Consider the following 26,630-nt stretch of genomic DNA (forward strand, 5'->3'; position numbering starts at 1 on the left):
TTTTAAGTTTTTTTATATTTTATTTATTTATTCGATTAAAAATGATTTAAATGAATTTATTATTTTTGTAAAGAATACTTATTTGTAGTAATTTTTAAATATATCATCCAATGGCGAAGTTCAGTCCATAACAAGGTCATCTTTAGTTCTGAAAAAGAAGAAAAAATAAAATTAGGTCGTTTCGAAATCAGGAAAACCAGTTAGAACGTATTTTTGTATAAATATATTTTGTAAAGGTAATTTTTCGATTCAAATTAAGTCGTGGACGTCCCAGGAGACCATGACATGACACTCCTGAGCTTTTGCTCATCGTCTTCTATGTAGGACAAATATAAAGAAAGTAAGTTCATATTATTTTTTGACATCTCATCAAAGATGAAGAAGAATATGGAAGTCTGGTTATTTACGGGGCTGACGATCGTCATAGGCTGGTTTAAGTGATCACTTTACACAAGTGTAACATTCACCAATTCTACCCATTATTGACAACCAGACTACTCAAATCTTGGAAGCTCTATATATATATGAACCAATTTAGAAACCTTGTTCTTGAATCGCTAGAACTTTACTAGAGACTTCTATTAATGAGGTGAAAATAAGATTTTTACTGAGCAGAAACTCTTATATTAGTATGTGAGGTCCAAATCCTGGATTATAATCACATACATGAGAATCGCCAGAAAATATCGTTCTCATTTTTATTATTTTACTTTCTCATCCGGGCTTGGGACCGGCAATGGCGATAAAAAACAGGTCACAAGGCCTACACCAAGAAGAAGAAGAAGAAATTTCCTTACCAACACAGGGTATAGGAAAGTGCTGATAGCATCTTTCCCTAGAGCGTTTCTGGCCACACACGTGTACAGACCCATGTCCGACCACGTCAGACCTTCGATGATGATTTCTCCGGAGTCCATAACCTGTGACCAAGAAAAGGACATAATTATAAAAATATCAACATTAATTTTAGACGTGCTGTGATAAAACTAGTGAAGGACATTGGTAACATAAACCAAGCTAGGACACAAAATGCCGAACCCTCTTCCAGTGGAACGGACGGTGACAGTCAATAGTCTGGCTTTTCCTGAGAAGTTTTACATGGTTTCCTCCCAGCAATGAACCAATGCTGACAACTTCCTGATTGGCCCACACTAGATTATCTCTCCTGTTCCCAACATAGATTTAAATAAAATATCTTTATTTAGTTAGAAGAAACAAAAATGCACTTAAAGATTGTCATCAGTGAAAGACGTTGGTACCATAAACCAAGCTAGGACACAAAATGCCGAACCCTCTTCCAGTGGAACGGAAGGGGTGTTGATGATAGTCAACCGTCCGGCTTCTCCTGAGGAGTTCTAAGTGGTTTCCTCTCAGCAATGAGCAAATGCTGACAAGTTTTTGATTAACCCACCCTAGATTATCCCTCCTGTTCCCAACACTGATCCAAATAAAACATCTTTATTTGGTTAGAAGAAACGAAAATCTACTCAATGATCTATAAACCTTGTGCATAATAAGCAAGGTAAATAATTAATGCAATTCCCATCTTAAAAAACCTGGTCATCTACCTGCCAGGAACGGTCTCTGAGAAAACAGGACACAGTCCTAACTAAAGAAGAAGAAGGGAGATGCTTCATAACCAATTTCACCAACCTTGACTCTCGGATCTTGGTTGGAGATGACCACATCGTCGCTGTCCATCCAGTAGATCTCAGGCTTGGGGTTTCCCATGGACTTGCAGGGCATGACGAGAGTGTTTCCGGAATTCTCCAGCACGGTCTGGTAGAATGACACGATCCTCGGCTTCGAGGGAGCCGCCATTGCCTGGTGGTTCAGCATGAGGTATTCCCTGAGGCTTTTGGGTTTGGACTGTCCATCTATAAAAATGCAAAACGATTACATGTTGGTTGTCGACAAAGTTCAATAATACTGTGTAAAAATATGCATTTACATTGTGATTGACTTGTTTTTTTTAAAAAAATATTTAACACATTGAGCGTTTGTACACTACACGGAATAATACGTAATTTTACCGTCCGGCACGTCAGTTAGCCTTTTAAAACGATGATTGGCTTGGATTAGTTTGTGCTTTTGTCCATCTTTCTTCGGATTGGTGGTGAACACGTTGTGCGTAAACGCCCATTGACTGTCAATGTCAGTCACCGGTGGCCGAAACAAGGTATTTCAATTTGCATCTCGTATACCCATAAGGTACAAGGTGTCACCATCCGGTGGCTGAAGAGACGCAATTTAATTGCCATGTGTCGGCCGCCGCTGGCTGACATAGGCAGTCAATGTGTTAATAAAGTAAGTCCTAATAAAAAAATATTACTTACACCGATTTATTAGTTTGAGAAATTAAAAGAGGAGTCAAATAGCGAAAAAATCCAAATGTGTTCGTTAGACTAAACACCCGATTGATACCACGAAACGCTAATAGGTTATTATTGATTTCACAACAATATTATTGCGTCCGAATATACTAGAAAACTAGTCAAGGACTTTTACTCTTATGAGTGCTTTCGGATCAGTGAAATGGAGTTGTCGAAAGAGTCAACAGTTGATCATCTACTACTACGAGTTAATGACTATATGAGATAAGAATATATAGCTGATCTTACGGTGAATGGTGTGGACGACCGTGGAAGAGAAGGCAGACTTGAGGCCGGCGGTGGCCAGGCAGGTGTATGTCACCTTGTCCAGAGGTATGATGTTGTTGATGATCAGTCTGGAATGAGCCGTCGCCACCAGAGTGTCTGAACCTTCGATCACAGCGTTGTTCTCGTAGTCTTCGGCCTGGAAAATCAGTTGAATGTTTCTTCAGATGAAAGGATTTGAAGGCTCCCGCCATATTACCAGGTCCGATAGCGAAACTCTTGATTTCCATTCGGACCGATCCATTAAAAAACTTTTATTTAAATTTTTTTGAATCTCATATCGCTATTTAACCCTTGTCTACTAAAATTACGTCTGCTCGACGTATGAAGAGCTGAAGAGGACTTCCGAAAATAGGCGAGAATGGCGAAAGTGATGTCATCTGTTGCTACAGACCAATCCGCAGGATTGAGACCAAAGAAGAAGATACTAAAATTAAGTAAAACTTACGACGCCAAAATGACGATTCCTGAAAAAAAAAACAGTATTCGCGTCGTTCTGCGCCCCGTGCTTCCAAGTACCTTCCAAATGTACTTCGTAACAGCGATCAATATATCTTTGATTCTATATCATCCATACTTGGAACAATTGGAAATATCTTGGGAGTTATGTGTAGGAATTTGTATAGACCGTGCTCCATCAACGCTAGGTTAATTAAAACGATTTGTGACCATTCATTTGTTAATCTTGGCTAAGCACTTTGGATGAAGAAATGATAGTATCTTTAACAAATATTAGACCTAATATCGCTGAAACTTGTAAAAGCCGACAAGCTCTGGTGTCATTAAATAATTTTCGCCGCAAAAAGTTTCATTGAAGTACTTATGTCTTTATGTATTTTTTCAATTGATGTAATTTGTAACTTGTCTGTAATGTAAAAAAACAGTTTTATTTTCAATAAAGGTTATGTTTGTATGTTTTTTGGATCTATAGTTTTGGTGTACCGCGACTTTTCCTTATGATCAAAAGTGCTATTTTACTTTTAAAAGGTTCAGAACCATTGTTCTAGATACATAGTTTTCATAAGCACCAATACTGTGTGTCAATATCAACAGCACATCAGACAGTCTCGACCGGCACAGCACATAGACTCAGAGTACCTGAATAAGAAGGAGAAGCTGGTGATGCAGCATTTACCTCAGTGATGGGAACATCGTCTCTCAGCCAGGTGATGATGGGAGCTGGTGATCCTGACGCCTCGCAGTCCAGCTCCACCTTGGTGCCGGCGGCTCGGCGCGTTATGGGAGGCAGGTCCTCGGTGATCTTCACCCAGTTGGCGCGGGGGGGCTCGAAACCGACTCCAGCTAAATTATAAAAAAACAAAGTTGAAACGTGTTTTGGCGCGAGGTCGTTTTGGGGTAAGCAGTTTGGGCGCGAGGCCGTTTTGAATAAGGCAATTTTGGCACAGGGCAGTTTTGAACAAGGCAGTTCTGGTATGCGACCGTTCTGAACTAGACAGTTTTGGTACATGGCCGTTTGCAACTAACTAATTAACAGGGTGGGCAGAAATAATAGAACACCACACCAATCCATCTTCGCACATATTCTTGTTCTCTTCCACATTCATGTAACTCCCCATACACACACACGCCGATTCAAGTATTTAAAATATTTGATCATGTTAAGTTTCCTTCGATCTTCCTCTGTTTCTTTTTTCAACTACATTCGCCTTGTAAATTTAGATATAGAGAGGATAGTGAATGCTGGGAAACAAGTGAATGATGCACTGAAATCAGTCATACCAAATAAAAACCTTTGGCGAAAGCTAAACTGGCAGTACACTACGGAGTCCTAGTTCCGACCCTAATGTATGGAACCTTTGAGGTAGTATTTTACGAAAATTGCGCTGTATAAATTATCTAAAAATATCATTATTTTTATTAAGTAAGGCATGGAGTTGGCAATTGAAGGATTAAAGTAGACTGAATGCAGGAATGCGATCTCTCAGTACGGCAAAACCATGTATTAGAAATGTTCGAATGATAAAATGAGAAAAGAATGCAAGGCTGAGATAAGCATTATCGATTAAATTGAAAAAGATTTGTTGAGATGGTTTGGACATGTGGCGCGAATAAAACAAGTTAATCAGACGAATGTAGTAGGAAAAACAAACAAAGGAAGACTGTAAGGTATTTTGAGACGGTTTGGGTGTGCGGAATGAATGAGCGTGGAAAAAAGGTAAAAGAATACTTGCTTCTTTTTAAATTATCTATTTAATAAGTGGACTGCTAAGATAATTTGAGATAATGAAAGGACTTTGTTATAATTAGCCCTTGAATTACGCTGTATAAAGTAGCCATTATAAGAATTCCCAAAGGAATCGAATGAACTGAGGCTTTTCATTATCTCAGCGTGGCTTTGTGACAATCGGTGTCATCAGCATATACATAATACTCCTTTAACTCTTACCTGTTGTTAATAGCATCTTTGTCTAAAATCACATCTTAATATACTTCTTTCTTTCTTCTTCTTTTTCTAAACGTATAATTCATATAGTATGTACATATTTGCTAACCTTTTTTCATTTTCACCTTTTTGTTTTTTTGTTTTCTGTCAAAATCAAATATTTAAAGTTTATTTTAGTACTTTTAGCCTATTTTTATTTCTGATATATATTGTATTCTTGTCAGTGCCCTTTACTATAACCTAAAATATATTGTATACCCACACACATGCCATGCCTTTGTGGGATCTTTTTTTGTATTAATATTATATATTTTTTGTACTTGTAATTACAATACGTTTTGAAAAGCAAAAATTTTAGAAAAAGAAAGATTTAAATAGGAAACAGAATATGCAAAAGAAGGTGTGCAGTTGACAAAAATTAATGAAGCAATAGGACATAAGGATCTATCGGATTTAGTGGTGTCTTATTTAGAAAATAAATGAACTAAGTGACAAATATTGATTGATATAAGATATTGAATCCATTGTACCTACGCAGGGGATCAACCTTATTCACTTATTATGAACTTTCCACTATCATTTTTAAAGGACAAATAATTTAAATATGCTTTAAATCCTTGTACGTAATAGGCAAGGAGAATTTTATAATTAATTTTATATTTAAAATTTTTTTATTCGATATTAAATTGAATTGAAGCGCCTTTGAGGTAGTATTCTACGAAAATGGCGCTGTATAAATTATCAAAAATTATTAGTATTAATTATTGCTATTATCTAAAAGTGAGCAACCGAAGAATACAAAATCTAGGGGGCATTGGACTTACAAAGGTTATGAACTTCTACCTTGGGTCAATATCTTATCATGCTCTATTTAAATTTGCGTTATTACGACATAAAATTGTCCCGTTTATTCGAAATTTGACTTCAATACTACGTTTATTTTAGAATTTACATCATAAAAGTGGTAATATATGAAATAATGCACATGTTTAATTATATTATTCATTATTATTCAATCGTTAGCGATCAGATTATCTGAACGCTGTCATCATGAATCACTTTGTCTATGGTCTTATGCCTGTTGTATATATACACACACGTGCTAAGTATGGAACGGGAAGCGAGTGTTTTTGCCTGGAATTTTCACTCATGAATTACATGAAATTATAGTAACTTTAAACATAAAGAGTAAATCCACTCACAAGTAGGCATAGGCTATGAAACTTATAAAGTTGAAGCCTGAGTAGGGACATGATAAACGGTGTTGCATAAGCCGTAGCTAGATTTCAGAGTCACTTGGACGTTAGGTAACTAAAAAAAAATATGGAACGGGAATACACATGTCGCTCACTCCTTTCAAGAACGTCATAAATAAAAAACTTGATTTTCCAGGAGAACGTTTTTAAAGTTTAAAAATTAAATACAATGTATTAAAAATAAATATGAAGCCACTCACTGAACTTTTTACTGTGCAACAGATATTTTTAGGTAAAGCCTGAAGGTTTATTTCCATTTGAAAAATATTTCGTACGTATATTTACAAAAATAATTAAACAATACCTTTCCTTCAAAATGCAAAAATAACACTTTCTGCCCTGTAGCGGGTAAATATTATGTTAAAAATAAGCCTCTTTTGCTGGGATATAGTACATCTTCTGGGCATTATGAAAACATTCACAACTGAAAATTGACGATATTTATGACGTTCTTGAAAGGAGTGAGCTATATGCATATGTATACATCAATTCTGTGCTTCAAAAACGTTCTAAGTCACATTTTTTCTAAAAATAAATGTATTGTAAAGATTTCGCCTCCGGTTGGCGTGTTTAGCTACTGTACTACGGGTTCGATTCCCAGGGGGGGGGGTATTAGTGATTTTACACTCTTATGTGTATTTAATATAACCCTGGACTGGTCCCTGTTTTTTTTTTTCTTCATTTTAAATTCTTTTGCAATACAAAAACATAACATTAAAAACATTACATTTTTCCTTTTCTCTTTATCCCATCCTTGTCTCATGTCTCTTCTTGTATATAGACTTTTCTTATGCATAGGTGTGAAGAACTGTAATTGGTACTCATGATTTTTTTGTAGTCTGATTTATCATATATTGTAACTGTTGTTTTTCCTTCCAATAAAATAAAATATATTAAAATACAAAAAAGATGTATAAAAATGAATACAAAATAGATCCCACAAAGGCATGGCCTGTGTGTGGGTATACAATATAATTTAGTCATAGTAAAGGGTATAGGTTTATAAGTAGAAGTAAAATAATAGTGTTAATATAAAATACAAAGAATGCTTGACTGACTTTAAAATAAAATGAAAAAAATGCTAAATCATTTGCTAAATCATTTCCAATATCTTCAATATTTTTTGACTTACAGTTTGGTGCTAAGGAATTCTCTCCTAGGTCTTCCTGGGTGGGTTGATACATGGGCAAGTTGGCAGCGAAGGTCGTGCTGGCTAGGGCCAGCAGAAGGGTGGCGTGCATGTACCCCATCTTGGAGCAGGGCGGAGAGCAACGGAAGAACAAACGGAATATGAAAACTGAAAAAAAATTGCAAAACATTAATCAAAATAGTGTTATTACTATTATTTTTGCATTTATTAAGGTGGAGACTGACCGGAGCATTTCGTCGTAACGTAACACGTTACGATGCGAGCATTCAGGCAGTCAGCACAGCGAGCCGAGCGCTCCATCCATAGTTTCGGATGCTCGCTGATGCTCGCCGCGAGCGATGTTACGACGTTATGTTACGACGAAATGCTCCGGTCAGTCTCCACCTTTATGTGTGTATGTTTGACCTCGGCTCTTAATGCATGTTTGTGCTGCAACCCCTAGTGCATGTTGGTCGTCGGGTCGGAAAAATGTGTTAAAAATTTTGTGTAGTTTTAAGTGTGTAAATAGTGCTATGGTGGTGAAGGGTAGTACTGTTTGCATGCTGTGTTAGTGATTGTCCTGATGAAGAGTACGTCTCGAAACCGGTAGACATGAAAATCTCGGTGAGTGGTTATATACTAATATTATTTTTAGTTTTATATTTTTTGTAAAAAAATATAAAACTAAAAATGACTATCCACAAAGTAAATGATTTAAATATTAACAATATTGAGAGTATTATTATTATTTTTTGACATCTCAACATAGATGAAGAAAAATATGGAAGTCTGGGCATTTACAGGGCGTATAATCAGTCATAGTCACACGTATAACATTCACCAATTCTACCCATTGTTGAAAACCATACATCTCAAATTCTTGGAACTTCTATATATTATTGGAATTCGAAACATTGCACAAGAATCACTAATTTTGGCTAGTGACATCTATTGGTGAGACGAAGAAGCTTTTTTATTGAGCAAAAACTTTTATATTTGTATTCGGTATGACGGTCGTATGGCCCGTAAGTGCCTAGACCTCCATATTCTTCATCTATGTTGAGATGTCAAAAAAAGATAAATAACTCCCATAATCGAGATAATCCAGATTTGTGAACAAGTTTTTGGACACACTCAAAATGTTAGTTAAAATAGTCAATTTTATAAATCTTCTTCTTAGTGTAGGCCTTGTGGCCTGTTTTTAAGAGGGATTAGCCTCCTGCGATGTCGATTCCCAGCTGTCAATCCATCTCTTTGGTGGTCTACCTTGGGATTGGTCGTACAGTACAATGTGGGGAAGTCTGGTTGGTTCCATTCTCCTCACATGCCATACCATTGTCTCCTTCGTTGCCTTGTCTACCACAGGGGTAGGCAGAGAGGATGGAACGCCACACTGTCCTGACACACACTCCTCGTTTCCTTCAAAGCCATACATGTAGTGGTCATACATGCCCTCCGATTACGCAGACTTTTGACACCACCAGATTTTAGGTTCTTTCAATAAACATAATATGTAAATTTCGCTGTCTTAGAGTAGAAACCCGTTAAAAAAAACCTTTTAAAACAAGCTACTCACTTGCACCGTTCAATTTGTATCTATTTTTCAATATCAAAATCACAATTCTAATTTTCAGAATCACAATTCCAATAACGAAAAATTCTCGATATTTGATTATAATAGTTCAAATTTGAATATTCCTATAACGGAGAATTCTCGATATTTGAATTTAACAGTTCAAATTTGAATACCCGTTCCAAACGAGTTCTCGAAATTTGAAATATTCAAAATTGATATGTGGTAAGAGCGCGTATTCGAAGTTTGAAAATGAAACTCCCGCCAAATACGGCGGCCGGCGGCGGAAATGAACCGAAACTGGACTATTTGAGCGGGGAACGGTTTAAATAGTTTCTAGAACGCGATCCATATTCAAATTGCATGTTAAGAGACGGATTCGCGAATATCATCAATATGCACCATTTCTGAAGATTTAAAATTCAAAACCAGCGCTACACGAGCTGTACTATCAAATTCAAATATTTATATACGGGACGACTGAAAGTAACGTAGGTACATTTTATTAAATGTAAAAATAAAACCACTTTTCGCTTTTTAATTGAATTTTTAAATTAAATTTATTTAATATTAAAAAATTTTCAAATACTAAAAGTTGACAAATATTTGAATTTAAAAAAAAAATATCTTCGAGATTCTCAAAAGATTTTTCAACTCCAAAATGCAATACTTAGCAATTCCAACAAAACTTCAAATATTTGGGAATTAAATATTTCAATAAACTCCCTAAAGAAATTAAAAAATAGAAGATATAAAAATTAATGCCCATTACATATAAAACTTGAAAAAAATATATAAAAAAGACTATTATACAATTAATTATATAAAACATTAAACCTTGAGTGTAAGTCCCTCTCCAAGCACAAGAGCTCAGCCTCTTTTTTGGAGAGACACAGCGAATCTAAGACTAAAAGTTTGCCATATGTATAAATGTTTAGAAAATGTATTATGCTGTACTTAAAAATGTAATTATATTACATAAATAAATAAAAAAAAATAAAAAATTACCCTGGACTGGTCTATCACCTTGCCTTCATCGAAGTAACAATGAAGAAAACTTTGCAGTGCCCTATGCACCATAGGGTGCAAATAAGGGTTTAGAAATAAATAAGTAAATTTTGAGTGTTTCAAAATCCTTTTTTAAATCGATATGAATAATTTGGACTCACCTGAAACGTTGTGAATGAAATAAGTGGTCAACAGAAAAACATTAAATCAAATGTTTTCAGGCGTTTCCTAGTATGTAAAATAATCCGGTTAGGATCTTGCATACATCTAAATAAAAGGTTTTTGCCAAATAAAAAGCTTACTCAAACCAACCGTAGATGTTACCGAGAACTCACACATGAAAGGACTTGTCAATTATATGATACATTTATATGCGAGTTCCACAAAACTAGTTGGGCTGCCAATCATGGGTAGAATGGTGAATGTTTCACGTGTATGAAGTGATCACTCAAATCAGCTTATGACGGTTCGTAAGTCCCGTAAATTCCCAAACTTTCATATTTTTTTGGCTGTATTTTTTGCAAACTCAGTTCGAACCTAAGTAGGGTCATGAAAAGCGGTATTGTATAAGCCGTAGCAAGGTTTCAGAGTCACTTAGACTTTATAAGGTGATTTATTAAAATCAATTAATGGGGCTTAGTAAATATAAGTGATTTTTTCACTCTAATATTTATTCAATATTACACTGGACTGGTACCTGAAGTGGAGGGCTGATCACCTTTCCTTCATGTGTAATCGATCGAGATAACACTGCGTTTATATGAAGCAGTGCCCTATGCACCATTGGGGTGCGGATAAGGGTTTTATTATTATATTCTTTAAATAGCAAAAACGTAATATGTTTCTCTTTTTTTAAAACAATTTACTTTTAAAATATAAATGAATAAAATAAAAAATAATATTTTAACTATTCATATTCGAGTATTAGTTAAAACGTCTTTTTAAGGCGTAATACAGAAAACGCGTTTTTAATGAGGGTATTCATATTTGAGAGTTAAAGTATTGAAGCCTTTTAAATTCAGAGATTTCTATAAAATATTTATTTTTGAAAGGAATTGTAAAAGTCTCAAAGCAATCATGTTCAATTGATTTCCTTGGAAACCTTTATGTAAGAGCTTATTATTATATTATTATACCACAATCATACCGTATAATATATTTTCTAAGCTAAAATGGAACACGAAGGGTTCATTGGACAATCAGTGCAAGTCCAAAAAGACGAAACACATATAATGAGCAGTATTTTGAGTTTATCTAAATCTTTGTTCACAAATTCTTAATTCAACGGCAACGAAGGAGACAATGGTATGCGCATGTGAGGAGAATGGATTGATACAGAATCCCCCACATCGCACTGTACGGCCAACCCCATGGTCCGGGCAAACCACCAAAGAGATGGGTCGATAGCTGGGAATCGACATTGCAGTAAGCTAATCCCTCTTAAAAACAGGCCACAAGGCCAACAACAAGATGAAGAAGAAGAAGACAAATTCTATGTTTATCTCTACTAAGGAGTTTTTTAGGATATCTCAATGTGTATATACAGGTATGAGGAGATGCAAACATATCTACCTCCTTCCTTAAACTTCCTTTTTTCTTACTTATTATCATATTTTGTAATTTAAGTTTTTTTAAATGTCAATTTGTAATTTATGTTTTTTTTAAATGTTCAAGTACTATCCACCCTCTGATTGTAAACAGCTATATATGGTATCAAACGTTTTGATCAATACCGAATCGCATGTTGGGCCATAAAGATGAATATTTCGAAAAACAATAAAACACTTTCTTACTAACTTCTTCGTTTCTATTACACTTTTTGTAAAAAAAACTTTAAAAAAACCCTCGTATAACTTGATAGTTGATCACAATAAGGCAAGGTGATCAGTCCTGCACCGAGATTGACCGAAAATGGTTGGGAATTTGTGATCTATACCGCTGATATTTTTTACTCAAAAAAATATTTAACGTGTAAAAATATGACTTATACTGATGTTGTTTTGAGCCCTTCATATTACCAGTTTCTTCAAAATTAATTGTTTCTTTTAAATGGATATTATTTGTATGGTTTCCATATCATAATTGGTTTTTGTATTTTTTTTGCCCACGAATACAAAAAAATAATATCGGAATGAAATATGATAAATATTTCACAGATTTTTTTCTCTTTTACCAATTACGGTAAGTGAGGATACTGAAATGTGTTTATATATACATACATACATTTATGTATATAAATATATATATATATATATATATATATATATATATATATATATATATATATATATATATATATATATATATGTATATATATATATATATATATATACATATATATATATATATATATATATATACATATATATATATATACATATATATATATATATATATATATATATATATATATATATATATATATATATATATATATATATATATATATATATATATATATATATATATATATATATATGTGGAGTGAATGGATAGCGAGAGAATGACCAAGAAAATGTATGTGGCGAATGTGAGAGGGAAACCGTTTTCCCTTTCACAACGAGGACGACCGAAAAAGAATTGGCACCCTTAACAACCTTAAATCTGGCGTTCTATATATATATATATATATATATATATATATATATATATATATATATATATATATATATATATATATATATATATATATATATATATATATATATATATATAATATATATATATATATATATATATATATATATATATATATATATATATATATACATATATATATATATGTATATATATAATAAAAAATAATAAAACCCTTATTCGCACCCCAATGGTGCATAGGGCACTGCGTCATATAAACGCAGTGTTATCTTGATCGTTTACACATGAAGGAAACTTGATCAGCCCTCCGCTTCAGGTACCAGTCCAGGGTAATATTGAATAAATATTACAGTGAAAAAATCACTTATATTTATTTGACCCCCCTTGGGAATCGAACCCGGGACCTCCAGAACGGTAGCCGAGCGTGCTGACCATTACACTACGGAGGCGGACAACATATATATATATATATATATATATATATATATATATATATATATATATATATATATATATATATATATATATATATATATATATATATATATATATATATATATATATATATATATATATATATATATATATATATATATATATATATATATATATATTCACCTTACCTTTATCTGCAGTTTGTATTTTCACCTATTGAGAACATCAGTAGTTCTCGAAACTAGTCGTGTTTACATGAATAAACTCAATAAGTGGTATAAAACAAGTGTTTTATTTTATTTTAAAAAATCGAATAAATATTTACTAATGATCTTAGTGATATTACAATCTATGGTATTTCTAAATCCAGATATTTAAAATGTTCATTTCTTGTACAGACTGGTGATAACTGGATAAATATAAGTGGATTACTTATCAATGTTTTATAATTTATATCATTTTTATCACTTCCGGTTTGATGAAGAGATGTGTAGTTTATAAATACCACAAGATTTATTAATTTTTATACATAAAAAAAACATTGATAATTATGAAGTCAAAGCATGCAGTCACTTTTTACCTAAAAAAATCTATATTAAAATATAATTTTTTGACATCTCATCAAAGCTGAAGAAGAATATGGAAGTCTGGGCATTTACGGGGCTGACGACCGTCATAGGCTGGTTCAAGTGATCACTTTACACAAGTGTAACATTCACCAATTCTACCCATTATTGATAACCACACTACTCAAATTCTTGGAAGTTCTATATATATATATATATATATATATATATATATATATATATATATATATATATATATATATATATATATATATATATATATATATATATATATATATATGAACCAATTTCGAAACTTTGTTCAATCACTAGAACTTCACTAGAGATATCTATTGGTGAGATGAAAAGAAGCTTTTTATTGAGCAGAAACTGTTTTTATTAGTATGTGAGGTCCGAATCCTGGATTATAATCACACACATGAGAAACGCCAGAAAATATCATTTTCATTTTATGGTTTGTACCCAAATTAAATGTGCCTGTTCAAATTTATTATTATCTTCGAATAATTTTATTATTTTTATGTTTTATTTGATAAATAATATTATGTTATTTTTATTTTTTATAATAAAATAAAACATTTTGTCCGCCTGCGTAGTGTAATGGTCAGCACGCTCGGCTACCGTTCTGGAGGTCCCGGGTTCGATTCCGAAGGGGGGTCAAATAAATATAAGTGATTTTTTTCACTGTAATATTTATTCAATATTACCCTGGACTGGTACCTGAAGCGGAGGGCTGATCACCTTTTCTTATGTGTAAACGATCGAAAAAACACTGCGTGTATATGAAGCAGTGCCCTATGCACCATTGGGGTGCGGAAAAGGGTTTTATCATTATATTATGTTTTAAAAAAATATGATAGAAGAAAATTTCATTGATTAATTCTGTCGTGAGTTTGTGGTGGTAAATATCTTAATAAATACCACTATTTCATAATATCTATTGTGACACCTTTTTTGATGCATTAACATATCGCTCACTCCTTTCAATTACGTCATATATTAAAAAAAATGTGTATTTTCAGTTATGCATGTATTCAAAATGACCAGAAAATGTACTATATCCCAGCAAAAGCGGCATATTTTTAATTCAATATTTACCCGCTACAGGGCAGAAAGTGTTGTTTTTGCATTTTGAAGAAAATGTATTGTTTAATTATTTTTTTAAATATGCATACTAAATATTTTTCAAATGGAAAAAAAAACATTCAGGTTTTACCTAAAAAGATCTGTTGCACAGTAAAAAGTTCAATAAGTGGCTTGATATTTATTTTTAATACATTTTATTATATTTTTAAACTATAAAAACGATCTCCTGAAATATTAAGTTTTTGATATATGACGTTGTTGAAAGGAGTGAGCGATATGTGCTCACTGATAGTATGCAGGATTCATAAACTTTTCTTCAACAGGTCAGAATCTCTTTATTTTGTAGAATCTGTTTGAATTTTTATCTCAGTTTTATATTTAAAGTATTTATATTTAAGTACCTAGTCGTCTACTATGACATGACTATATTAATCAAAATCCTACAAATTAACGGTAATCGTCATGTCTGGAGTCTGCATAACCGGATAGCGTGTGCGATTAGTTTATGTCGGCTGAGGGAGGCAGGAATGTGTGTGGCGTTCCATCCTCTCCGCTCACCCTTATGGTGCGATGACACTTCATTTGAAAATTATCGCTTAAAATACAGCACATTCGATAGCCGTTTTCTAAACCCAGGTAACATTTAACGTTATTTAATTTTTTGCATAATACAGCGTTTTTGTATTGAATAAATAGGCTCGCGCGGCCGGGAGCTTTCTGAATTAAATTTTTGCCAGTTCCACATTTCGATCAATATTAAAAATTAAATCGCTAAATATTGACAGTGTAAATATTGCACGAACAGATTTTTTAAAGGAAATTTGTGTTGTATTTCTTTCCAGAATTCCTCTTATATATATATATATATATATATATATATATATATATATATATATATATATATATATATATATATATATATATATATATATATATATATATATATATATATATATATATATATATATATATATATATATATATATATATATATATATATATATATATATATATATATATATATATATATATATATATATATATATATATATATATATATATATATATATATATATATATATATATATATATATATATATATATATATATATATATATATATATATATATATATATATATATATATAATATATATTTGAATAAACTAAATATTTTTCAAATGGAGATAAAACCTTCAGGTTTTACCTAAAAAGATCTGTTAGTAAAAAGTTCAATAAGTGGCTTGATATTTATTTTTAATCATTGTATTCTTAAACTTTAAAAACGATCTCCTGAAAAATCAAGTTTTTTGATATATGACGTTGTTGAAAGGAGTGAGCGATATGTGGGTGTGTAGCAATAACTATTTATTTGCGGACATAATAAATAAAATGAAATAAAATAAATAAAACATAAGGAAGGACTTACCAAAACTGTTCAGTTGTTCGAAGAACTAATGAAGTACTCGGATCTTTTTTATGATATTTTTTCTATGAAAATTGATAGATTCACTTTGTATTTTAAAGAATTGAACGATTTTATATTGAAGAACGGAGTTGACAAAAGCGATGTTAAAAAATACTTCTCGCGTTATTTTATAGTACAGTAGTAGAAGATATTTTTCCGATTATTTACCGACATCTTGAGGTAAATTTTTACTAGTTCTTCTCCTGCGGTCGACGAGATTCAATAGTGCACGCGGGCGATTCAGCAAATCAAAAAGCCGACATTATTGCAGATCTTTAAATTAACTGTGTATGAATAAAACTGGTAAAGATCGAAGAAGACAATAAACCAAAGATTCAAGATGATTCGAATCTGCCAGATGCGATTTTGGCAAAAAGACGGTAAAGAAAATTGTTTATATTTTAACTTGTAGCAAGAAACAGAGAATACGAGTTTTTTGGTGAATATTCGATACGAAACGCAGATGTATTTTCTATAGTGGTTGTCTTGTCTTCGCTTCTGCTGTTAAACTGATTTCATTTTCATCTTGCGCGCCAAGTTTATGAACGACGCGTTTTGGGTAACGGATAGTTTCTTCGAAGAAAGGAACCGGTTCGTTATTTTAGAAATGATTCATTCATTTTGTGAATCGATTCCTGTACTCGTATAGTATAGACACTTTTATCTAATTTTATCTAACTCTTACTAACTAACTTACTGTCACGCCGCTTTCCCGCAGGGGTAGGCACAGAGGACAGAACGCCACACCAATCTATCTTTCCAAACAATCTTCGCTTCTTCCACATTCATGCATCTCCTCTTACATACCCGACGATTATTTCGACTTCTGACCTAAACCACGCCCAAGTATTCGAAATACTTGATCATACCAAGTTTTTCTCGGTATTCCTCGGCTTCTTAAAAAAAATTAAACCCTTATCAGCACTCAGTGGTGCATAGGGTACTGCATCATATAAACGCAGCGTTATCTTGATCCTTAACACATGAAGGAAAGGTGATCAATTCTGTACCAGTCTGGGGTAATATTGAATAAATATTGGAGTGAAAAATAACTTGTATCTTTTTGACCCCCACTGGAATTCGAACCTGGGACCTTCAGTACGGTAGCCGAGCAGGCTGACCATTACACTACGGAGGCCAACTATTATTTAGTTTTTGCCACTTTTATTTTATTTGACCAGTGACCGGGTTTCGTCGTAACCGACATCATCAGGCGAAACCTACCTGATGGTCTAGTAAAATAATAGTGGAAAAAAGTATAAAGTTGTTGATTTATTACAAATAAATGTCGTTACTTAACTTATATATCATACATTAATAATAAGTAATAGAACTAGGAGTAAGGAAGTCTGAGCATTAAAAGGGCTTACGACCTGTCGTTGGCTGGAGCCAAGTTGGCTGGTTTTTGCGAAATTTATTGAAAATGTGAAACAAAATAAAATTGTATCCCAATTTTACTGTGAATTTACATTTAAAAGCTTTCAATATACCTGTCACTGCCAATCTAAATAAATACAGGTTTGTAAATCCACCAAATTTTCTAGAAGTACCCCGGTGTAGGCAGTGAAAGGGATTAGTATTTAATTCAGTTAGTCAGCTAGATCCGATTCCGACCCGACGCTGGCCGGTACACAGACGCCCACAACCCCGACCAGCACAGCAGATAGACACGGAACAGTGCAAAGACATTTACAGAGAAAGGCCAGCCTTCGCATTTCACAAAATCCAATAACCTACTTTGCGAACCAGCTTATATGTAGAATGCGTTATTTTGGATATAAAATTTCAACGGAGTCCTGTTTCCAACTCTAATGTATGGAAGTGAAACATGGAGTTGGCAAAAGAAGGATGAAAGTAGACTGAATGCAGTCAAAATGCGATCTCTCAGAAGAATGTGCGACAAAACAATGAATGATCGATGTGCGAATAGTGAAATAAGGAAGGAATGCAAAGCTGAGATAAGCATTATCGATAAAATTAAAAAAGGTGTGTTGAGATAGTTTGGACATGTAGAACGAATGACTCAGGAAAGAACGGTAAAACAAATTTATGAGGCGAATGTTATTGGGAAAAGAGGCAGAGGAAGACCGAGAAAAACATGGCACGCTCACGTATGCCAAATACTTGAAAGTGGTCAGGTTAGGAGTCGTAACAATCGGCGGGTATGTATGAGGAGATGCATGAACGTGGAAGAGGCGAAGAATGTTAGCAAGGACAGAGTGGTGTGGTGCTCTATTCCCTCTGCCTACCCTTGCGGGGAAGCGGCGTGATGGTTAGTTAGTTAGTTAGTTTTTAAAATTTCACGAACGGATCGTGAAAAAGATCTAGTTTCACAGCCAGTTTGCAGTGCCCGGTACCCGGTTCTAGAGGTTGCCAGATCTCTATAGGTGGGGCGGACAGAGCGCAGAGATAAAGCAGGCGATAAGGGGAAACAGCGTAACCGACAGTCACTAGCAGTTAGCGCTAGGTTGTCACGTATGTGCTCCACAGTTTCACCAAGTGTGCAACACGTGGGGCCCGTTAGTAGCACTCCCCTAGTGAGAACTCAGTCCAATTGCACGTTGATGTATTTCTTCCAGGGTCCCCCAAAATTTTCCATCAGCAAAAATATGGACGATATTATTATCACAATTTACACATCGCAGGAAGCTAATCTCTCTTAAAAACAGGCCACAAGGCTTACACAAGATGTAGAAGAATAAGAAAATGAAAAAGGTTGTCAATTATGAAGAATGTTAAGTGATCACTCAACCACCCTATGATAGGTCATAAGCCCTGTAAATACCTAGACTTCTTCCTCAGATTACCGTACACCACTCATGTAAAAGCCATTTATTTCAGCACTAACATACCTTTTGACACTCAAAATATGAGATTGCAAATATCGCTCACTAACGTCATAAATCAAAAATCGTCAATTTTCAGTTGTGCGTATTTTCGGAATGCCCAGAAAATGTACTATATCCCAGCAAAAGCGGCATATTTTTAATTTAATATTTACCCGCTACAGGGCACAAAGTGTTGTTTTTTCATTTTCAAGAAAATGTATTGTTTAATTATTTTTTTCAATAAACTAAATATTTTTCTAATGGAGAAAAAAACTTCAGATTTTACCTAAAAAGATCTGTTTCACAGTAAAAAGTTCAGTAAGTGGCTTGATATATATTTTTTAAACATTGTATTATATTTTTAAGCTTTAAAATCGTTCTCCTGAAAAATCAAGTATTTTGATTTATGACGTTCTTGAAAGGAGTGAGCGATTTGTGTAAGTGATTAGTTATATTTTATAATTTTTTCCTTTAAACACGCTTCTTACCTTATGTTTTTTTAAATGCCAATTAAATGTACTTTTTATTGCTTCTTTTTTACATTCTGCCATGTGTTTTCTTATTTGTTATATCTTAACTATTTTTCAGTCTTGTTAACGTTAATCCCATATCCCAAAATGAAAAATGGAAATAACTAAATATTATATCTTTGACTTATGTAAATATGTTCAAACAAATGAATAAATTTATATTTGAAGCATTAACTTTGTGATTTTCCATTTTATAATTGAAATGTAACTTTGTTTTAAAATCACCATAAATATTTTATTATAACTTAATTATAATGTATACCGGTTTCCAAGCTAACCGCTTCTTTATCAAGACTGATTAATACTTTTAATCAGTCTTGATTAAGAAGTGGTTAGCTTGGAATCCGGTAGACATTATAATTAAGTTATCATAAAATATTTATAGTAATTTTAAAACAAAGTAACATTTTAATTATAAATTCCTTCAGACTACCGTAGAACGGGGCTACTTGAACTTTTATATGTTACTTGAGCCCAGTATAAAAAAATGTTTAGATCTGTATTTGGTCTACAATAATGAACATATCGACATGATTCATTGTTTCCCTGACAGGTGACACTCATACGTTCATTATTGTAGACCAAATACAGATTTTCTTTGTACTGGGCTCAAGTAACACATCAAAATTCAAGTAGCCCCGTTCTACGGTACCATGTTCTTTGTCATTCATGTTGAGATGTCAAAAAATAAATGTAATCAGTCTAATTACCGACAGTTTGAGAAGCGGCGGCCGAATGTCTCACGGATTCCTCGGGCATCTGCGGACGGACTTATCTATCGCAGAGTATAACCTATTCACTCTCCCACTCCCTGCCACACACATTCATTACCGAGAAACCGAATATAATAGTGTGTAATCGCTCAAAGCATAAATCAATTCAAACAAATTATCGCTAACTCCAAATTTGTGAGATAAAAAAGTCATTATACAAGTCATAAATCTTTTTTTTTGTCGGTAATTCTCATAAGTTGTAATGACCCACTGAGGCCAAGCTATGAAAACAATTAAGTTATTTTTATTTACAACATTTTGAGTGTGTCCAAATACTTGTTCACAAAATCTGGATTATCTCCAATTACAGGAGTTATTTTCATATTATTTTTTGATATCTCATCAAAGATGAAGAAGAATATGGAAGTCTGGGCATTTACGGGGCTTACGACCGTCATAGGCTGGTTTGAGTGATCACTTTACACACGTGTAACATTCACCAATTCTACCCATTATGGACAACCACACCACTCAAATTCTTGGAAGTTCTATATATATGAACCAATTTAGAAACCTTGTTCATGAATCACTAGAACTTCACTAGAGACATCTATTGGTGAGATTATAAGAGTTTCTGCTTAATAAAAAGCTTCTTTACATCTCACCAATAGATGTCTCTAGTGAAGTTCTAGTGATTCATGAACAAGGTTTCTAAATTGGTTCATATATATAGAACTTCCAAGAATTTGAGTGGTGTGGTTGTCCATAATGGGTAGAATTGGTGAATGTTACACGTGTGTAAAGTGATCACTCAAACCAGCCTATGACGGTCGTAAGCCCCGTAAATGCCCAGACTTCCATATTCTTCTTCATCTTTGATGAGATATCAAAAAATAATAAGTTATTTTTATTAATTTATTGATTCGGCATTAACTTCGCCATTAAGTGGAACGACATGATGATTATTTTATTCCATTTTTTATAATTACATACTTGTATAAGCACATTACTTTTCGTCATCTCATCAAAGATGAAGAAGAATATGGAAGTCTGGGCATTTACGGGGCCGACGACCGTCATAGGCTGGTTTACACACGTGTAACATTCACCAATTCTACCCATTATTGACAACCAATATTCTTCTTATATTCAATATATTCTTCTTCATCCTTGATGAGATGTCGAAAAGTAATATGAAAATAACTCCTGTAATTGGAGATAATCCAGATTTTGAGAACAAGTATTTGGACACACTCAAAATGTTGTAACTTGAATAACCACTTAATGAGTTTTATTTCATTACACACGACTAGTTTCGAAAACTAATAAAGTAATTTCTTGTCGGGGTGTGTTTCCGTGTCGCGGACTCTTGAGTAAGAGTTTAAGAGTTTCTAAGAGTTTCTTGGTTCGAACCCGCTCTACCACAATTTGATACCTATTTGTAATAATGAGCCGCTTAGGCTCACAGAAATAGTTAGAAATTGAAGTATTTCTATAAATAATAAAAACACAAATATTTCCCTTTGAAATAATTAAATGTTAACATTTTATTGAAACCCTCACCCGCACCCGATGGTGCATAGGGCACTGCATCATGCAAACGCAGTGTTACCTTGATCGTTAACACACGAAGGAAAGGTGATCAGCCCTCTGCTTCAGGTACCAGGCCAGGGTAATATTGAATACATATTACAGTGAAAAAATTACTTATATTTATTTGAGCCCCCCTCGGAAATGTATGCCGCAACATTTTCAAACACAGTAAAATGATGCGGAATGCATCGAAACACGTGTCACAGCGGATTTTAAGAATTTGTGGTATTTACCAAGTGAAACTTAAAAATGGATTGATTTTACCACAAAGTGACTGCCGAATCAATAAAAGATTATTTAAAAATAAACATGGTGTCCTGAAAATGAGTTGTCCTGGACTGAAGAGGTTATGAATGTGCGTAGTAGTAATACACGCTTTATCGCTTATGAAACATTCCTTAGATTTTTCCGACACATTTCATTTTAATTAAAACACTGTTTGACCTGTTTTATTTTTTATAATTTTTCAGAAATATTAATCTAGAAGCTTCACATTCCAAGAAATTTATCTTTCTCAGTTAGTATGATTTATTACTGAAGCACATTTCACCACATGGATCTATGGTAAGCTTCTAGCGACTGCAGGTACATCCGGTGATGGGATTCAAAATTTTGAAGAACCGGTTCGCCCTTTAGGTACTATCCCTACCCCCCCCCTATAAAAAATTGTTTTTACATATCGCTCACTTCTTTCAAGAACGTCATAAATAAAATAAAAACTTGATTTTCCAGGAGAACGTTTTTAAAGATTAAAAATATGTAATTATAATACAATGTATTAAAAATAAATATCAAGCCAGTTACTGAACTTTTTACTGTGCAACAGATCTTTTTAGGTAAAACCTAAAGGTTTTTTCTCCATTTGAAAAATATTTAGTATATTAAAAAAAAAATAAACAAAAACGTTTCTTAAAAATGCAAAAACAACATTTATTATTAGATTAAAACCAATATTTTTAGCTTTTCCACTTTTTTTATTTGACCAGCGACCGGGTTTCGTCGTTACCGACATCATCAGACTGGATGACCATCAGACCAGTCTGATGATGTCGGTAACGACGAAACCCGGTCGCTGATCAAATAAAAAAAGTGGAAAAGCTAAAAATATTGGTTTTAATCTAATAATAAATTAAAATTGCAATTCCATCACGAAGTGTCAGTGGATAATATAAATCTAGCAAAAACAACACTTTCTGCCTTATATATTATAAAAACATTAAAAAGTTGACCCACTCCTCACTCCTTAGTATCATTATTTCCCGAAAGCTAGTCTAAGAAGTTCGTTAAGTGGTCTAGCATGATGAAATATTTGTCACGTATTGTCTGTCGGCTTGTATTATTATCTTTCTGGGAAGTCAGTCATTAAGGAAGCCAAATTTGTGCTAACTGAACTGTATTCTAGGATATTTTAATATATTCAGACTCTTAAATTTCACGAAGAACTTCTAGAAGGCTGGGAGAATTGTGTCTCCTACTTTCAAAATCCGCCAGATCGAATTTTATAATTTAATATTTTAAAATAAATACTCTATCGGAATGCCAATTGTGGGTTTTATTGTTTAAAATATTTATATACTTAAAAACCTGCCAAAAAATACTTAAAAACAGCCTTATATTTCTAACTGAGCTATATTAATGAACCTTGCCTTTTGACCCATATCAGAGAGCGGGGATAAGTCTAAAATTAAGATCAAGATGACAGGGATAAGTCAAAAATTAAGATTAAGATGACAGGGATAAGTCAAAAATTAAGATTAAGATGACGGGGATAAGTCTAAAATTAAGATCAAGATGACAGGGATAAGTCAAAAATTAAGATTAAGATGACGGGGATAAGTAAAAAATTAAGATTAAGATGACGGGGATAAGTCAAAAATTAAGATTAAGATGACGGGGATAAGTCAAAAATTAAGATGACGTTTGTGTCTCGTGTTTAAAAAAAAAAAACCCTTATCCGCACCCCAATGGTGCATAGGGCACTGTGTCATATTAACGCAGTGTTATCTTGATCGTTTACACATGAAGGAAAGGTGATCAGCCCTCCGCTTCAGGTACCAGCCCATGGTAATATTGAATAAATATTACAGTGAAAAAATCACTAATATATATTTTACCCCCCTTGGGAATCGAACCCGGGACCTCCAGAACGGTAGCCAAGCGTGCTGACCGTTACACTACGGAGGCGGAGTATTAATTAGTCTGTTCAAATTTAAAGATTGACAGTTTCCTTATTTAACAAATTTAACATCTAATACGTAATTAACGTTTAATGAGACCAATTATAAATGAATACAGGGTGTCCCAAATATAATTAGCACGCTAATTTCAGATTTCTTTGTTCATAAATGCTTGGACTAGGACGGAATATTCTTCTTCATCTATGTTGCGCGTTGTCAGCGTGTTCGATTCCCAGAGGGGGGTGAAAATAAATATTAGTGATTTTACACTGTAATATTTATTTAACCCTGGACTGGTTCCTGAAGCGCAAGAGTGATCACCTTGCCTTCATGTAAGTAATGATCAAGATAACACTGCGTCATTTCGATGCAGTGCCCTATGCACCATTGGGTGCGGATAAGGGTTATAATAATAAGGTTTCAACAAGAACCTTGTCGTCATCAGGGTTTATATTAGTTCAAAAACATTAAAATACTCTCTCCAAAAAAATACACACTCCGAAAAATCCTAAATACATACATAATCCTAATGACATAGTTTTTAAATGGTTTTCATGTTTTTGAATTAATATAAACCCTGTTGATGTCAAGGTTCTTGTTGAAACCGGTAGGTTAAATTGTATTGATAAAAAAGGTTATAACAAAATTATTTCATTTTATAAAGTTTATAAAATGTGCCACAAAGTATCTGCGGAAAACATTCAAGTAAACAACTTTGTTTTAACCACTTTTTATTGGTACACTTTTTCCAACCGGTTTCGACAAGAACCTTGTCGTCCTCAGGGTTTATGTACTAATTCTAAAACATCTCCTTTGTTTAACTATCGTTTCTTCACTCTGTCTAGCGCTTACTGAATTGTATGATCTCCTTCTAAAGTAAAGATGGCAACCTTATTCGTGGTAATAATAACGGAAAAGATGAGTAGCTACATCCGACGTTTGGTTCCAAAAACCGGTAAAACCACGTGTTTCTTCTGTTTGCTTTTGATAAAAAGATAAGCGGTGATCTGAATTTGTTTAGTCCGTGATCTTCGGCTTAGTCTGACGTAATCCTTCTCAAAAGGTGACGCAACATACATCACCTTTCTGATGCAACTCGACGCAAAACATACATACAGTGAAACCTCGATATAACGCACTGATTGGAGGAGGAGGTTTACGTTGAAACTGAAAGTCCGTTATAAAAAACTAGGTTTAAAATTAATCAAAAAACTTTTAGAAAATATGAATTATATACATATATATCGCTCACTCCTTTCAACAACGCTAAATACGAGTATAAAAAACATGATTTGTAAGGAGATTTTTTTAAAAGATTAAAATAAATATAAAAATGTATTAAAAATAAATATCAAGCTACTTTTTGAAATTTTTACTGTGCAACAGATCTTTTTGGGTACAATCTGGATATTTATTGATTTGGCGTTTAATTTGTAGAACTCCATTTTAATTTATGTATTAATTTTTAATCAAACACAGATTTTTTGAGTCTACTAAGTTGTATTTTATTAACAAAAACACATAAAAAATTATACTGTCACAATTGTTTCGCCTTGTTAGGGCATTGTCAAACGTAATATAATGTATTAAAAGAAAGTAAATATCAAGCCACTTATTGAACTTTTTACTGTGCAACAGATCTCTTTAGGTAAAACCTGAAGGTTGTTTCTCCATTTGAAAAATGTTTAGTATATTTCAAAAAATTGTTAAACAATACCTTTTCTTCAAAATGCAAAAACAATACTTTCTGCCCTGTAGCGGGTAAATATTAAGTTAAAATATGCCGCTTTTGCTGGGGTATAGATCATTTTCTGGGCATTCCGAAAATATGCACTACTGAAAAATGACGATTTTTGATATATGAAGTGGATGAAAGGAGTGAGCGATATGTATATTAGGTATAGGTAAATAAACAATACAAGTCACAATCAAAATTCTATTTATTATCTTGGGACACTCGTCGTGAAGTGACGTTGCAATTTGATATCGACGCGCTTGCTTTCGGTAATCCTGCTTAGGAAAAGTAATCAAGTTTTGTTTACACTTTTAAAGTTTACTGATTTTGTAAGAAACTCTCTTTAATTACGAAAATGCGTATAAAATAGTTATATATCGTAGTCATACAGGAGAAAGTGACCAAGTGCATTTTTTTACACAAACGTGATCATTGACTATTTGATATCTTACTAGCTTAATATTGGCCTGAAAAAAATCCAGGATTTCAAACTTGAAAGTATAATATAACATATTGACTTGTTAAAAATGACTAACTGCATTGATGTTTATTTTCTTGCCAAGCAAAAGTGACATAAATGGCCCTCCTGAACATTTTACGTTTTATAATTTGTATTTGAAGCACAAACTTTGTGATTTTCCATTTTGAATTAAAATCTAACTTTGTTTTAAAATCACTATAAAGTTTATTTATTTATATATTTATTTAAAGTTTAAGTTGTCCGCCTCCGTGGTGTAATGGTCAGCATGTTTAGCTACCGTGCTGGAGGTCCCGGGTTCGATTCCCAGGAGGGGTGAAAATAAATATTAGTGATTTTACACTGTAATACTTATTTTATATTACCCTGGACTGGTT

At 33.2% G+C, this 26,630-nt stretch overlaps 1 protein-coding gene across 2 annotated transcripts in view; it reads right to left on the reverse strand.

Annotated features, from left to right (window-relative positions):
• ImpL2 (Ecdysone-inducible gene L2) overlaps positions 1-26,630 on the reverse strand; it is a 30,888-nt gene continuing 4,258 nt past the window's right edge. Inside the window, exons 1-7 of one of the 2 annotated variants that reach the window (XM_088272057.1) lie at positions 16,161-16,727; positions 7,450-7,614; positions 3,793-3,959; positions 2,622-2,796; positions 1,654-1,877; positions 798-920; positions 8-148 (exon numbers count right to left, since the gene is read on the reverse strand). In XM_088272057.1, the coding sequence (XP_088128183.1) occupies positions 143-148; positions 798-920; positions 1,654-1,877; positions 2,622-2,796; positions 3,793-3,959; positions 7,450-7,567 (813 nt within the window). In that variant the 5' untranslated portion in view covers positions 7,568-7,614; positions 16,161-16,727 and the 3' untranslated portion in view covers positions 8-142. Of the gene's footprint in view, positions 149-797; positions 921-1,653; positions 1,878-2,621; positions 2,797-3,792; positions 3,960-7,449; positions 7,615-16,160; positions 16,728-26,630 lie in introns of those variants that run through there. The other variant, XM_088272056.1, reaches the window with a different exon arrangement.

Source organism: Brachycentrus maculatus, unplaced genomic scaffold (assembly GCF_059751285.1).
Source record: "Brachycentrus maculatus isolate JH-2025_06_01 unplaced genomic scaffold, ASM5975128v1 h1tg000475l, whole genome shotgun sequence".
In the NCBI taxonomy this organism is placed as follows: domain Eukaryota; kingdom Metazoa; phylum Arthropoda; class Insecta; order Trichoptera; family Brachycentridae; genus Brachycentrus; species Brachycentrus maculatus.